Source organism: Phaethon aethereus (genome assembly GCF_964289735.1).
Source record: "Phaethon aethereus genome assembly, chromosome: 3".
NCBI classification, from domain to species: domain Eukaryota; kingdom Metazoa; phylum Chordata; class Aves; order Phaethontiformes; family Phaethontidae; genus Phaethon; species Phaethon aethereus.
In genome coordinates this window covers 76,847,876-76,864,323 of record NC_138576.1, presented here as the reverse complement: position 1 = coordinate 76,864,323, position 16,448 = coordinate 76,847,876, and the positions used below count along the sequence as shown (strand labels likewise).

General features: G+C 42.3%; 1 protein-coding gene across 1 annotated transcript in view; it reads right to left on the bottom strand.

Annotated features, from left to right (window-relative positions):
- IGF2R (insulin like growth factor 2 receptor) overlaps nucleotides 1-16,448 on the bottom strand; it is a gene marked incomplete at both ends in the record, with an annotated part of 68,087 nt that overhangs the window by 1,853 nt on the left and 49,786 nt on the right. Inside the window, 11 exon segments of the mRNA XM_081998226.1 lie at nucleotides 969-1,155; nucleotides 1,654-1,838; nucleotides 3,240-3,386; nucleotides 5,640-5,754; nucleotides 6,781-6,917; nucleotides 7,909-8,143; nucleotides 8,604-8,750; nucleotides 9,151-9,358; nucleotides 9,882-10,043; nucleotides 11,098-11,247; nucleotides 12,174-12,386. Of these exon segments, the coding sequence (XP_081854352.1) occupies nucleotides 969-1,155; nucleotides 1,654-1,838; nucleotides 3,240-3,386; nucleotides 5,640-5,754; nucleotides 6,781-6,917; nucleotides 7,909-8,143; nucleotides 8,604-8,750; nucleotides 9,151-9,358; nucleotides 9,882-10,043; nucleotides 11,098-11,247; nucleotides 12,174-12,386 (1,886 nt within the window).

The following is a 16,448-nucleotide window of genomic DNA, read 5'->3' as shown; positions in this document are numbered from 1 at the left end:
AGAAATTAATTGGGGGGGGGGGGGAACGTATGTACTGTGCCTACCTCCTCGTATGTCTTCCAATGGTGCGTAAAACTGATTACAGTCAAGACTGACGTGCATGATTAGGCACTCTAGAGCTTACACAGCAGCAGTTATCCACACAAAGCTGCTATCTTAGAACCAAACCTGCACCTGAGCTGCAAAATCTACAGCAATTATTTACCTTCCAGTAGATCTCAATAGCTAATTGCCTGTTTAAACCAGAATACACAGTTTCCCTGTGTTTTCAAGCTAGCAGCCAGAAAGTGAACAGTCCTAGAAGTCACTCCATTCTTCACAGTGAGGCTGCCTACATGTTAAGAATGACAGTAGGCATTTGATGGTTGGACTTGACGATCTTAAAGGTCTTTTCCAACCTTAATGATTCTGTGAAAGGCACTTAGATACCATTACCCTGCTTTTAACACTGTCACCTCACTACTCCATTTTTGGATCTGTAGATTAACTGATCATAATTAACTGCAGAAATACCTCATTGTTTTTCTAAGACTTGTAATGATTTCCATTCCAGCTGAAGTAGGCAGATAGAGGGGAAGGCCAGTCTTTGCCACAGCTTTAAAGTTTTCCAGACAGTAAGGCAAGGAGGACAAAAAACCTTACCCAAAGACTGGTTACTCCTCTCAGTAACATGAAACAGCATGTTCTGTCAGCTACAGTGGGTTTCACTTAGTAAGAGCAACAATATTAATTGCAGCACACCTCTCCATTTCCCATGCAAACAAGCAGCTTTAGGTCCAGATCAGTTTGGCAAGCTTCTATTCAGTCGTCATGTGCCAAACATTACATACCAATTCCATCTACCCATGAGTCTACTGCTTTTTTAGCTTTCTATTTTTCCCACAGTCACTGTGATGAACAAATACAAAAAAGCCTTTAGCTGAGAAGTGCTGACAAGAGCTGCTTTCAGAAAATGGTTAACTACTCACATTAATGGACACACAGCAGATGTATACCAGGTAAATAAATACTGGCAGTCTGCTGTCTCATGAAGGAATTCAGGGATGCCTTCCTTTACTTGTGGACTGCAGTGGAAGAAAATGGTTGAAGACACAAACTTTGATTTATCTTTACCGCATCTGGAGTCCGATGAAAATATGACATCCAAGTCATCATCTACAATGAGAAGAAAACATTACAGTTTATTACTTCCTTGAGAACACTATTAACACTAGACCCGGGGAAGTTATGTATTTGTTCTGCAGTAACAGCTTACACTTTGCAGTATTTGCAGATGAGCTTACACTTTTACGTAGCTGATCCTATCAGTTCCTATGGAAAAGTGTGCTAAGGTCTTCAAAAGAAAGAGTATCTAGATAAAAGGAGATCATTGCTTATGGAGCACAAGCACAGTGGAAAACAGGAGACCAAGTCTTCTATTTCACGTTGTTTCTACCAAAGTCTTTCAACAAGTGTCAAGCCCAAACCCTATTAAGGCCACATTTGCAACTAAGTTTACACAATAAGAAAAAACCCAACCTAAACTCTGCTAGACAGACTCTGGATACCTTTACAGAAGTAGATTAGCACAGATGATGTGAAACAAGAACCATTTTCTGATGCAGCAATTCACATGGAGTATCAAGCAATTCTGGCTAGTGAGCAAGTACTTACCCTCAACATAATATTTAGCTTTTCTGGCAGAACCAATTCTCCGAAAGCGACGTTCATTAGTTTTAACCTGGCAGATGTTTGCTCCAGAGCATTCTGGGAAACTTGAGTTTCTTATACCAGGAAGTTGAATTTCATACACATATTTATCACCATTTGTCCGTATGTCACCAGAAGCCATGTACAACCTGAGGAAACAGAGGGCAGTTCTATCCTTAAGTCTAAACTCACAGATTTAGGTTATTCCCAAGACAAAAAAGACTGGCAACAGTGGTAGCTGCTACCACTGGTTGATTCCAGAGCAAGTCAGAGTGACTGATTCAGCAAACAGAAAAGATGCAGGATGGAGACTTCCTCCCTGAACATTACAAATGACGATTATATTTGGCATAAATATAAAATTTTTCTAAGAAAGCACAAAAAGCAAACTTTTCCAGTTATATTGCTGTCAATGGGTGTATGAATACATAAATACCTCCAAAGGACTAAGATAAACTGGAGACAAAAGCATGATTCAGCAGCTCATACACAAGCTAGCCTACTGACCATAAGAACCATATTGTGTGCTCTGTAGCCATCTTCTCCAGAACGGTGACTAGTTCTACCATAAGTGTTACTTAAGTACTATTTACAATTGTATCCTTTCACACTGCTGGTCAGAGTGAGAATGCTCCAAGATTCATAGCTCTTTGTTCTAGCCACTTGCTCAAAGGTTAAGCTTTCTCAAAATGACTTGCCTTTAACCTCACATTACACCAAGTTTTACTTTTGTCCTGACTTCCTCTCCTCCTTCATCCAGGCCTCTTTGATTTTTGTTTTTTCTCTATGCTTGTAATGCTATCACCACATTTGCACAGCAGATTTATTCACAACACTTCTGCTCAGTTACTCCAATCCTGCACACTAATGGTTTGTGCCCTGCAAGCAGAGTTTATTCTTCCCATAACACCAGTATGGGCAGATTTCCTTCCATAACACCAGCATTCATGTTAAATATAGTAGTTTATAAGAGATTCTGGACCAAAATTGTACAGTCAGTGTAACTGCTGGTCTTCCCTTCCCTCTCCTAAGCTCAGTCATGTTTGACCATTCCTTCAGAGCTGTCCTTCCTCACTTCTAAGGCTTCTGAAGCATGGGTTCCTACTTCCACACGGATTGTCTCAGCAGGAAAAAAGGAGCTGTGTAAAGAGTCAAGGGGTACTCTAGGTGGAAAAAAAAAAAAAAAAAAAAATCAAGTTCTCTAGCACTGAACTAGTATCTACACACTATGGAAGAGAGCAATAACCCACAATAAAGAGATCTAACATAAAGGTGAGTATGTGCGGACTTTAGACCAGCCTTGAGTACACCTGGACACACTCAAAGCCCTAAGCCCAGCTGTGAGCTGCACAGGACTAAGTCAGTCATTGGTACGAGGTGAATTCAGTGCTATTTCCACTTGACAGCTAAGAACTGTTAAGGCAACGTAGAACATTCACACCAAGCTCTCTTTTCTTGCAGTACAGTTCTACAGGACTAATGAGTTGCGGTTTTTGGTTGTTGGGGATTTGTTGTTTTGGGGAGAGGGGGTGTGTTTTTTTTAAACTTACTTGTAATAAACATCTCCTAAAGAGAAGTTTTTCCCAGTTGCAGCATTAATAACTGTTCCATTCACCACCTCCACCTCCTGCTGCTTCACAGCACAAGCTGCACGTGTGTCCCAAGTGATGTAGTAAGCACAGTTTTCTTCATCAATCCTACCAAATAATGGACAAAAGTCATGATTTCAAGAAACAGTCACAAGTGCTTAGTATCTCGAGCAAAGGAAGATACACAGCTCCTAACCCATGAGTGGGAATGTCCTGCCTAAGCACCATGCCAAGAGTAAGCTAAAATAGTCAAGTAGCACTACTCAAAAAAAAAAAAAAAAAAAAAAGGCTACATTAAAAGTTGCACTCCACTTTTCTGCAGTTCCAAGACCTAAAAAGACCTGGCTGCACTTGAACTTCCTACTTCAAAAGCTCCAGAAGTCAAACAGTGTATTAGAGGGTTTTATCAAAATATTTTACCTAAAAAACATGTCAAACTGCTCTTGGCAGGTTTAACATGCTGCACATTGTTTAACTAGGACAAGGAGTATAAGCTAGTCAGATTTTTGCAGCCTACTTCTTTGATTCATTATAGAGCATCTTGCTCAGTTTCCCAATTCTACAAAAAACAGTTTGTACAGTTAACCAAAACAAGGCTGAGCAAAAAGCCATCAAGCTTTCTTAGTATTTGTGATCATGCATATATCACAGAATCATTAAGGTTGGAAAAGACCTTTAAAATCATCAAGTCCAACTATCAACCCAACACCACCACCATGCCCACTAAACCATGTCCTGAAGTGTCATGTCCACATGATTTTTTAATACTTCCAGTGATGGTGACTCCACCACCTCCCTGGGCAGCCTGTTCCAATGCCTGACCACCCTCTCAGTGAAGAAATTTTTCCTAATATCCAATCTAAACCTCCCCTGGCGCAACTTGAGGCCATTTCCTCTCATCCTGTCACTAGTTAGTTGGGAGAAGAGACCAACACCTCAGCACAAGCCCCTCTCAGGTAGTTGTAGAGAGCAATAAGGTCTCCCCTCAGCCTCCTCCAGACTAAACAACTCCAGTTCCCTCAGCTGCTCCTCATAAGACTTGTGCTCCAGACCCCTCACCAGCTTCGTTGTCCTTCTCTAGACACGCTCCAGCAACTCAATGTCCTTGTAGTGAAGGGCCCAAAGCTGAACACAGTATTCAAGATGCGGCCTCACCAGTACAGGAGCACAATCACTTCCCTACTCCTGCTGGTCACACTGGTTCTGATACAGGCCAGGATGCTGTTGGCTTTCTTGGCCACCTGGGCACACTGCTGGCTTGTGATCAGCCAGCTGTCAGCCAGCACCCCCAGGTCCCTTTCTGCCAGGCAGCTCTCCAGCCACTCCTCCCCAAGCCTGTAGTGTTGCGTGGGGTTGTTGTGACTCAAGTACATGACCTGGCACTTGGCCTTATTTACAACTGGCCTCATACAACTGACGTTGGTCCATGGATCCAGCCTGTCCAGATCCCTCTGCAGAGCCTTCCTACCCTCGAGTAGATCAACACTCCCACCCAACTTGGTGTTGTCTGCAAACTTACTGAGGGAGCACTCGATCCCTCATTAAGGATATTATCATCATTAAGGGTATTAAACAAGACCGGCCCCAGAACTGAGCCCTGGGGAACAGCACTTGTGACCAGCTGCCAACTTCATTTAACTCCATTCACCTTGACTCTGGGCTCAGCCGTCCAGCCAGTTCTTTACCCAGCAAAGAGCGCACCTGTCTAAGCCACGAGCCACCAGCTCTCCAGGAGAATGCTGTGGGAGATGTTGTCAAAGGCTTTACTAAAGTCCAGGCAGACAACATCCACAGTCTTTCCCTCATCTGCTAGACATGTCACCTGGTCATAGAAGGAGGTCAAGCAGGACCTGCCTTTTATGAACCCGTGCTGGCTGTGCCTGATCCCTTGGTTGTCCCGCACATGCCCTGTGAGCACCCTCAAGATGAAAAATATATATACCTCACTTTGGACAGCTTCTAGTTAAATAATCTGTACCGATGCAACAATAAACCATGTTTTATTAGCTCAATCACTTATCTACAGTAAGTGTGCTCTACTAAATAGATTTGAGCAAAGTTAAGAGTGGTTATACTACAACTGACATTGAAAACAACCGCATCCCAGCCATTGTCTGATCTAATCTGGAAGCAGAATGCTTAAATTTTTGCCCAGAAATTTAAAGATAAATACAGAATACAAGTGTTTATGGAAGCAAAAGGGTGCAGAAACTCCAGAAGATGTCTTACAAGTACAGACCAAGGATTATTTCAGGGACTGTCCAACAGAATGGACAGTCACTGCCCTGAGACTTACAGTTTATTAGAGAGGTACAAAGGAATAAACCATGAAGATCAGTGGTATGTTAATTCGTTACTCACCTCTGCAGCACAGGCATGCCAACTGTTTTTGCACACTTCAGTTCTATAATTGTTGTTACTTTCTTGTTTTTCCTGCATTCCTGCCCACTGGAATAACTAATATACACTGTATCGCCTAGAACAGAAAAATGGTGACACACAAGGTTTTTGTAAGCACCTGTCAGAAATTCCCTTTGCTTATTCTCCAGACTTCATTACTTTAGATTAAATTCTAGGACTTTTTTCCCCCTGCATAGACCATGTATCAATTATACCACTTCAGTAATTTGAGGCCTTCACACTGATGATCCTTTAAAAATCACTCCTCAAACACCTTTGTATTTACATCATGCTGTGTGTTCAGGTCACCAGTATGGCTATAATGGATGTTTACATTTAAGACGTCATTTTTTAAACAAGAGAGTAAATTAAGATATCCATTTATAAATGAACTCAGGCAGTAAGTACGTGCAATACATCCCATTGTTTTTTGTAAGCTGGATGGAAGATTTCCCTCAATTTTACAAATCCAGCAGCAATTTTAAAAGATATTCTTTAAACAGAGATTTGGAGTAAGGTTGAGATATTTTTTACTCCTTTTCTTAAGAATGAAGCCAATTAGCCATCTTTCACATGCTGCTTTAATTGAAGTTAGTGGACATATAACAAGTCTTTCAAAACAGGATGAATAAAAATAATCCCCCCTCCCACAATGATAGAATGCTGAGGTTGGAAGGGACCTCTGCAGGTCATCTAGTCCAAACCCCTTGCTCAAGCAGTGCCACCTGGAGCTGACTGCCCAGGACCACATCCAGACAGCTTTTTTAATATCTCCAAAGGTGAAGACACAACAACCTCTTTGGGCAACCTGTGCCAGTGCTTGGTCACCCTTACTGTAAAGAAGTGTTTCTTGATGTTCAGATGGACAATTCACTTCGTACAGTGTTATTGACAACATTGTTTATTTGCCTTAATGTTTTCCCATAGCTTAAACACCACTTTTAAGTTTAAGTAATAGCATTTACTGGTTTTGTTTTTAAACAGAAGATTCACTAGTAAAGATATTTCAAAATAAAGGTTTCACCATAAGTTAAGAACCACTATAGCTAGGTTGTAAGATTTAACCATCTCTAGCTCTCTACAGGATCCAAAGTAACGTTACCTGTCACATTCAGCTTCTGTGTATGAACAAGTCCAAGAACTTGAATATCTCCATTGCTGCTTTTCCTGCAAATACTGGCTCTTTCAGGGCAGCCTGTGGGTCCCTCATGTACCCTCTGACAGAGATTCACATAATACCTATAGAGAACATGGTAGACACAATTTCTTTAAAATTAATTTAGGCTAAACTGAAAAAGTGAGATATAAACTTTAGAATCCTCATGGGAAGCTAGGCAGGTTGAAAGAAATGTAATTACCTGACAGAATAAAGCATGTACGAAGCTATAGCAGATTACTTCTAACTATCATTTTCGAGTAAATGACTCTGTACCAAAAAAATTGATCATTTACCACATTAGTTCACTAGTTAATTTTGACATAGGTCAAACTAGAAATTGGAACTGAGTCAATAAATGCCCAAAAGTTTTTTCAACTATAGAGTTTATAATACTATCTTAAATTCAGCGTCTCATCAGACCTATACAAGTTCAGTTTTATTAGAACAGAGGGACTAGTAGTAAGGCAGTGAAATGAAACAGTTCTGTTACTCCATAGTTTATCCTACGTTTAGAGTAAGATGCTCTAATCCTTGCCAGTTCATTTCTATTTGCTAAGTGGAGAGGGGAGGCTGAAGAGGTTGATGACATCCTCCCATTCATATTTTCCTCTAAGTTGATACTTAGAGGAAGTAGGGAAAAAGCCCTACTTAAACTTTAAACAAAAAGTTACACGCTTCAGTCAAAAGACAGCAACTAAGTCATTGAGATTTTTGTTCAACATGATTAAGAACCCCAAAAATTGCATTTAAACTACAAAATTACTTTGTTAATACAGCAGTTCAAATAGAAAGCCTTTAAAAAGCTTTTAGTTTAGACTTATTCATCCTTTAAAAAGGTCTTCCAATAGAGGGAAGGGGTGAGGATGAAGACAGTAATTATTCATCCTTTTCAGATAAAATGGGTTCCTTTCTGTTTTTTTGTCTATATGCAGTGTTAAGCATTCAGTTTTAAAGACACTGCCAAAAATTTAAACAGACTCTGAACAGAGACAAAACGTAAGTACTATGCCACCTTACAACTTCAACTGTATTGGTTAGCAAGCTGCTCCCTGGGAGTTGCTCATTACTCACGAGTTCCCATTGTGGAAAAAGATCCATGATCCTGTCAGGGAAGAGAGCATTCTCAAGTCATAAGTTCTGTGGTTTTGGACAAACTTGCACTCCATCTTCTTGGGAGGACAGACGGCCAGAGTCTTCCATTCAAATGTCACAGCACAGCCAAGTGTCTCACTCAGAAGGTGTGGTCTCCCAACACCAGCATTTTCATCACATGTGAAGATAATGGTAGATTCCCTTCTTGCAGTTGCTATAAGGGAGAAGGTTGAGAAAAAAAAAATTCTTTGCAAGAGGCTTTCAGGCAAGTATGGATTTTAGCACAGTAATTTTGCAGTATCAACAAAAATTTTCATCAGGTATTGTTTCACATAGCAAAGAGGCACAAATGCTTTACCTAGCAATTTTATTCCCTAGATTAACTTCCATGTTTTTTAGAAAGTCGTGTTCCTTCCAAAACAACTAATCTCCAAAGCAGAGTCATCATTTAAGACTTGAACACTCATGATCTAAAGGCATGAACTTTTTATTTTAAAAGTATTTTGCTCACTCACTTGAGTAAACTCAGGTTTGTCCTATAGATTCCTTGTCTTGCCCACTCCTATCCCTTTACTTTCACTGTATTGCACCAGAGGTCTTTTTCCCCAGCCTGATAACAGCTAACTCCCTGTGTTAGCTCAGATCCTTGCACAAGAAGTGTAAGAAGTTCTTACCATTACCACAAAATCCCCACTTTCCATCTCCCTGGTAGTCTTGAGTTGTAGCACACCATGGCCTATTCTTTTCTTCTGTAATACATTCCTCATAGGTCTTCCCTTTGTACTTGAAGGGGAACACACAAAGCTCTCCCTTTTCAGTCACTGAGAAGGAAAGGTATATCCCTCTTAATAACATGCAGTAGAATAGCAGGCATATCCATATTCAGGACCATATCCAAAGCCTGTACTTCAATACTAAAGAGAAGGCAGAGGCAGACAACAGAAATACTGAAACATTGAGTCTAAACCCAATTAGAAAACTAGGATGTAGTGTAAAATTAGCTACGATCATCCCTACAGAAAAGCTGCACTCTCTTCTCGGAGATACATGTCGATGTTGCAGATTAGTATGGTGCATGTGATTTAACTAACCTACATGTTTCTTCTATTAATGCATGAAAAATCCATTTTGCTTCCTTCCGATCACAATAAAACCTCCTATTTTAAGGGTAAAAGAAGATGACAAGTTTTTACATAAAGAATGGGTCTTCTTCAGTCTCACCTGGAGGGCACCGATCACCTCCAGTATACTGCAAGATAACTGTTTCATCCTGGTGGTTATAGTCCATTTTCATTTCCTTTATGTTTCCAAAGGATGATGCACCACTTTCAGATGTCAGACACACTGCCCCGTCTTTGCATTTTCCTTGGGGCAAGTCTGCTGCCTTGCTGCATACACCAACATGGTAACTGTTGGATCCAGAAAATACCTGTGTGGACATCCAGAAGCATCACAAACAAGGCTGCCTCGGAGCCCACAGTCAATACTTACAAGAACCACCCGAGTGCTTTATAAACCAAGTCTGATACAGTACTTGCATAATGCAGGAGGAAAATAAGATACCTAATTTTGCAAGTCTGGCCTTCCTTAATAATAAACTGCAGATAAAGTAAACCCACAGGACCAAGGATATAGTCTGTTCAACAGACTTCTTGTCATGTTCAGGATTCTGCAACAGGTGAAGATTTCTCCTTCCTTCCCCTATCAGTATATCCATGAATTTCCCTCTCAAAAACATTAAAAACTCTAATGTTATTGCCTCTAGTATTATTTCTTCTGTCAGAGGCCAAATATCAACACTGACCACAGCTGTATCACATGCTTCAGTCTCCTCTCACACCCCAAGATGCTTAAAAGAAACCCCTGCTTCAGTTTTGAATTGCCCACTGCTAGCAACACTTTGATTAAAAAAAAATTTTTAAAAACCCCAACACACCACCAGAAGGCATTACCTCAAATGATCTTCCAGAAAGGCTGGTCAGGTTAAAAGTATAGTGTAGCTGTTCATCAGTCACAGAGCAGCCTAAAGTTTTCACTTTATCAGGACACACAACCGGAGTTTCCCACTCAAACACAAAACTGCACTCAAGTCTTTTTATCATCTTTGGCTTGCCCTGTTACCAAAGAACACAGCAAGATACATTAGGTTTAATATCTGAAGAGTTTGTTGTTCCTTCTACTCCCCCTGCCCTGCCCCGCCCCCCCCCAACAGCTGACCTCAGTTATTACTGAGGTTAGACTTTACTGACTGTAGGCCAAACACCATGCCTTCATATTACAACCAGTAACAAAAAAGCTACAGGTGAAGTACATTCTACCTAGCTCCTGAAAACAATCAAAGCAGTAATTGAAGTACACAAGCTTTCGTATTAATTAGGATTAAGATTGTCATGTTCAGCCTAGTTGCAAGCAGCAACAAAAGTATGACAGCTGTGTAGTTAAGAAAGTTCACCAAGTTAAGGTTTAGAAAGAATACCGTTTCCTTTGTTATATTTTAAATAAGAATATGACTATGGCCTGTGTAATATTCAGAGCTCCCTAGAGTTTCAGCTCATGCCTCATGCTGATGGAAAATGTTTCCACCGAGTATCTTCAACAGGCTCTAGTTTGTCAATCATACCTAAGTGCTTCTCTACAGTTTGTTAAAGCACCCAAAAAACTCAGGAAGTGTTAGATTCACACCACCATGCAACCTCAAGTTAGTGTTCAGGTGACAACACAAAATAAAAACATAAGTATCTAAATGCAAATTTTTAAAGCTGTGTATGATTATGGAAAGGGCTACAATATAGGGAAAGCATTTCACAGGAACAGCTATACAAACAGTTATACGAGTTCTTGCGTTCACTTGTGGTACAAGTACAAGCTTTTGGACCTAGACAAGGTGCAACACAGCATGCCGTTTAACACCAGCAATGAGTTACTGCTACATTACTTCAGTGGAATCTGATCCTTGAAACCATCAGAAACTGCTACTCCCAAGCCTAAAGTTCATGCACTAATTTTACTGGTTAAGAGTACAAATATTAAGTATATTCCTTGCTGAAACAAGTCCATCCTTACACACTAGAAACAAATCCTTGATTTAGTTTTAAGCAAAGCTAACACTGGTTACTACCCACTTCCCATTGCACTCCAATATCAACATAAGTTTAATAGATGTCTTACCAGACTAGTTCCTTGGCGGCAGTGAAATACAATAAGAGAAGTATAGTTCAATTTGTTGTTCATCTGACAAGGAGTAGTGCTGTTGTAAGTGATGTAAACTTCATTTACTGCCTCATTTAACTTGGGAGGTTCAGTAACACGACCAATATCCTACACAAGCAAAAATATGTATTAATAGACATATAGGACACACCTAGATTTCAGATCAGCCCAGAGGTTCAGATCAATTCAGATTCACCTGTTTGCAGTTTTCAAAAGTGCAATAGTTGTGCTCCTATCTAAACCATTCTATACTCAAAGAACAGTCATTACATTTCAATCCTAACAAAACACAAGTTGAGAAGCTCAAAACACTGATTAAGTCTGACAACAGCCAGGGAGGTTCTGCATCTTACATGTAGATTCTTTAAATCATTGCGCCGAAATACCAACACATCTCTTAAAAATAGTGTAGTATTAACAATGGAGGAAAGTCCCCAGATCAATGTGGAAGTTCATGGAAAACAGTCTCAAGGTTTTATGTGTGTCTTCTACAGCTCACGAACAAGACCTCAAAAAGTAAGAACCTCCGTCTCTCAAGGTAATAACACGGACAAGTTAACCAATATTCTGACACAGGCTTGCTATTCATGCAGCTGTCAAGTTTGTACATGAAAGAACTAAATGCATTTTGGAGCATGCTAGGACATAACCTCCTTTATACTGCAACAGGCTATCATGGTGTCAAGCACACCATTTCCGTGCCACAGAATGGCAGACTAAAAGGCATTCTGCTTCCCAGTCTCTGTATTTGGCACGCAGCACTACATGAAAAAATTCTCTGTAGTAATTTTTCGTATTTGTCATAGTATGGAATCTTCTGACACCCAAAAAAATCAATGGGGTTCAGGATAGGAAAATACTTCTTCGTTAGGGAAAAGCAATCAAAAAGAATTTTGTAGGGTAAATTCTAATTTTGTATTCCATTTCTTTAACCCATTGTCAAGCCTCTGGCTCAAATGAGGTCTCCAGGCAGGGACACGGTTTTAAACTAGCAGGGAAATGCACGTTTCAGTGATTCCAGGTATAGTACTTACTATTGGTGATTCATTAACAGGAACCATGCAAACAGCCGCTCCAGGTGGGCAATTGACATCTTTGATAGGATTGAGAGGCTCACAAATGTTGATGTAAAATTCTGGAGAAACATCTGTTACATCTTCATCCACAAATGCCTCATAATACCCAGTGCGATGGATCAGAGAAGACAGGTCAATAATGGAACTGCCATTCAATACTGAGCATTTCACCTACAAGAAAGTACATTTTATTGCTCTTATTCTTTTATTACTTGCTTTGATTTATTGACAAACATCCTGTCTTTCATAGGGCTAGAAGGGTGGCTGCATTTAAAGTTTCAAATTTGTTTTAAGTAAAGCAGTATTTGTTATAATTTTTGTTTGACTACAGATATATGCAGCTTGTAGGTGCTTAGTGACAAACCTCAATCATTTAAGCATTCTTATGGAATAGAGTCCATATGAGCACAGTATCAAGATGTAAAGCTCTGGCATGCATACTCCAGCATACATAGTCACTAAGTCTTCATAAGATCAGTAGATCCTACAGGTCCTTCCTCTTCCCATCTCCCACACGTGACCGTATCACCTCCAATAAACAAGCTTGGTTATAATAATATAAAGTTATAGTATTGCAAGTTGATGGCTAGAGTGCTGCGTTTCCTCACAAACTAATTTCATGTATTCTTAAAGTGCTGTCCTAGTTTCAGCCAGGATAGAGCTGGTTTTCTTCACAGAAGCTAGTGTGAGACTGTGTTTTGGATTTGGGATAAGAAACTGTTGATAACGTGCTGGTGTTTGGGGTTGTTACTCAGCAGTCAAGGATAGTCCAGCTTCTCGTGCTGGCCTGCTAGCAAGAAGACTGGGGGTGCACAGGAAGCTGGGAGGGAACACAACCAGGACAGCTGACCCAGGCTGGCCAGAGAGATATTCCCTACCATACTATGTCCTGCCTAATACATAAACTGGAGTTGGCCAGGGGGTGGGAATCGCTGCTCGGGGATGGGCTGTCCATCACCAGGTGGTGAGCAATCGCTGTATTGGGCATCACTCGTTCTTGTACATTCCTTTGCCGGTATTATTATTGTTGTTATCATTGTTTCTTTCTCTCTCTCTTGCTGTCCTATTAAACTGTTTTTATCTCAACCCACGAGTTTTTTTTCCCAATTCTCTCCCCCATCCCACTGGGGGAGGGGGGAGTGAGCAAGCGGCTGCGTGGTGCTTAGTTGCCGGCTGGGGCTAAACCACGACGGTCCTTTTTGGCACCCAACGTGGGGCACGAGGCTTGAGCTAATAACGGTTGCAGGTCACAATATCAGTTTATTTGATTTGCATCATGCTCTCGTCCTTGCCGTACATGTTAAGGATCGGTGTTGGTTTCTGCGGGCTGCTGTACTCTGCAATGATTAGTAATGTCTCGCCTGTGAGATTTGTTTTTAGAACACTGACCTTGAGCTTAATGTGGTATCATCTGAGCTTTGTACTAAAGCCGTTGCTGTATTTTGGGTACTATCTTGTGGAGACGATTAGCAATTATACTTCTGCCTCCGAAAGGCTTTTTATGGAGAAAATGCAGAATGGTACCTTTGCTACCCTGTATCATAATGTTTCATCCTTCATCACAATAACTTTTCAGTATTTTGAACACCCTTGGGTAGTTAAAATACCTCTATTGCTACTTCTGGGGAACACTGTTTTGGTTTTGTCTAAGGTCAGCAAGCAATTTAAGAATATCACCCAGAGATCTACCCCAAGGCTGGATAGTTATGAATGGCAGGGCATGTGGAACAGCATGGGCAAATGCCTGGGGCAGTGGGCACCTCCTCACTCTCAAATAAATGCAGAATCCTGATAAACTAGCAGAATATTTGGAAGAAGTATGCTGTCAGCCTGGCAGTTCCAAGGAGACAAAAATCGTTGCAATGTGCTGGGGCCTGGCCCATCCCTACCGAGCTCTATTTAATACTATGCAAAGGGGAGAGAGGCTCTCTGGGTCTGATGGCAATGTGACAGACACTGTCACTACTCCAACCCCTGTGGCAGGCACTGTGACGACTCCAACCCCCGCGGCAGGCACTGCTGCTACTCCAAGCCCTGGGCACTGAGACTACTCCAACCCTTGCAATGGGCACTGTGACTACTCAGACTGTTGCAGCTGAACGAGAGAACCAGTCCATCCTGGTATCAGTTGCCCTGTACAAAAGAAGAAATCTTGGAAGCGGAGTCAGCTCGTTTGCTAAGGGATGAGGAAGATTCTTCTAAGAAGGAGGCAGAGGAAGAGAGTGATGAGGCAGAGTGCTCTGAAGCAGGGCCATCACAAGCACGGAAGAGGGAAGAGAGCGGGTCATCGCTTGAAGAGGAGGAAGAGGAAGAACTCATAAAAGAGACAGTAACTACCCCATCTCTATCCCTGAGTGAATTGCGAGAGATGCGAAAGGATTTCAGCCGTCATCCAAGTGAGCACATTGTCACCTGGCTGCTCCGATGCTGGGATAACAGGGCCAGCAGCCTGAAATTAGAGGGTAGGGAAGCCAAGCAGCTGGGATCCCTTTCTAGGGAAGGAGGCATTGACAAAGCTATTGGAAAAGGGGCAAAAGTCCTCAGCCTCTGGAGGCAACTCCTGTCGGGTGTGAAGGAAAGGTATCCCTTCAAGGAAGATGTTCTATGTCACCCAGGCAAGTGGACCACCATGGAGAAAGGTATGAGGGAGCTAGCTGTGCTAGAGGTGATTTATGGTGACTTGGACAATCATCCAAAGATCCAGATGAAGTCAATTGCACGTGACCTATGTGGCGGAAGTTTGTATGGAGTGCACCATCATCATATGCCAACTCATTAGCAGTAATGGCCTGGAAAGACGGAGAGAGACCAACGGTGGATGAATTGGCTGGCCAGCTCCGGCAATACGAAGAAAGTCTCTTCCTCCCTACAGGCCCGCGTCTCTGCTGTAGAGAAACTGTCCTGGGAGTTCCGGCAATTCAAAGAGGATATGCCCTACCCTACACCTGTATGGACCAGTGTCTCAGCCGTCAGGAGTAAGCGCTCTTCTGCTCAAGAGAGAGGATGTAGAGGACATACACCACAAGCCACCCTGTGGTTTCAACTGCATGACTACAGAGAGGACATGAGGAGGTGGGATGGAAAACCTACCTCGACCCTAGAGGCATGAGTATGTGAGCTGCAAGGAAAAACAATTACAAAGGGGGGTTCAGGTTCCTCCAGAAAAATCATCGCTCCACTTTCCAGTGGGCAGTTCCCCAGAAAGAATAGAAGAGTTGATCTCACCTCTGATCCTCTTGAAGGGACTTCTGATTCCTATTTACAAGAAGTGGGTAACGAGTACTATGAGCAGGACTAGAGGGGCCCTGCCTCCAGCCAGGCGGAGGAGAGGGACAACCGAGTTTATTGGACTGTGTGGATTAGATGGCCTGGCACATCAGACCCACAGGAATATAAGGCTTTAGTGGACACTGGTGCACAATGTACCTTAATGCCATCAAGCCATACAGGGGCAGAACCCATCTGTATTTCTGGAGTGACAGGGGGATCCCAACAGCTGACTGTACTGGAGGCCAAAGTGAGCCTAACTGGGAATGAGTGGCAGAAGCACCCCATCTTGCCTGGCCCAGAGGCTCCATGCATCCTGGGCATAGACTACCTCAGCAGAGGGTATTTCAAGGACCCAAAAGGGTACCGGTGGGCTTTTGGTATAGCTGCCTTGGAGTCGGAAGAAATTAAACAACTGTCCACCTTGCCTGGTCTCTCAGAGGACCCTTCTGTTGTGGGGTTGCTCAGGGTCGAAGAACAACAGGTGCCGATCGCTACCATAACAGCACACCGGCGGCAATATTGCACCAACAGAGACTCCCTGATCCCCATCCATGAGCTGATTCGTCGGCTGGAGAGCCAAGGAGTGATCAGCAAGACTCGCTCACCCTTTAACAGCCCCATGTGGCCAGTGCGAAAGTCTAATGGAGAGTGGAGACTGACAGTAGACTATCGTGGCCTGAATGAAGTCACGCCGCCACTGAGTGCTGCCGTGCCAGACATGCTAGAATTTCAATATGAATTGGAGTCAAAGGCAGGCAAGGCGTATGCCACCACTGATACTGCTAACACGTTTTTCTCAGTCCCTTTGGTGGCAGAATGCAGGCCACAGTTTGCTTTCACTTGGAGGGGTATCCAATACACCTGGAATCGACTTCCCCAGGGGTGGAAACACAGCCCTACCATTTGCCATGGGCTGATACAAACTGCACTGGAACAGGGTGAAGCTCCAGAGCATCTGCAATA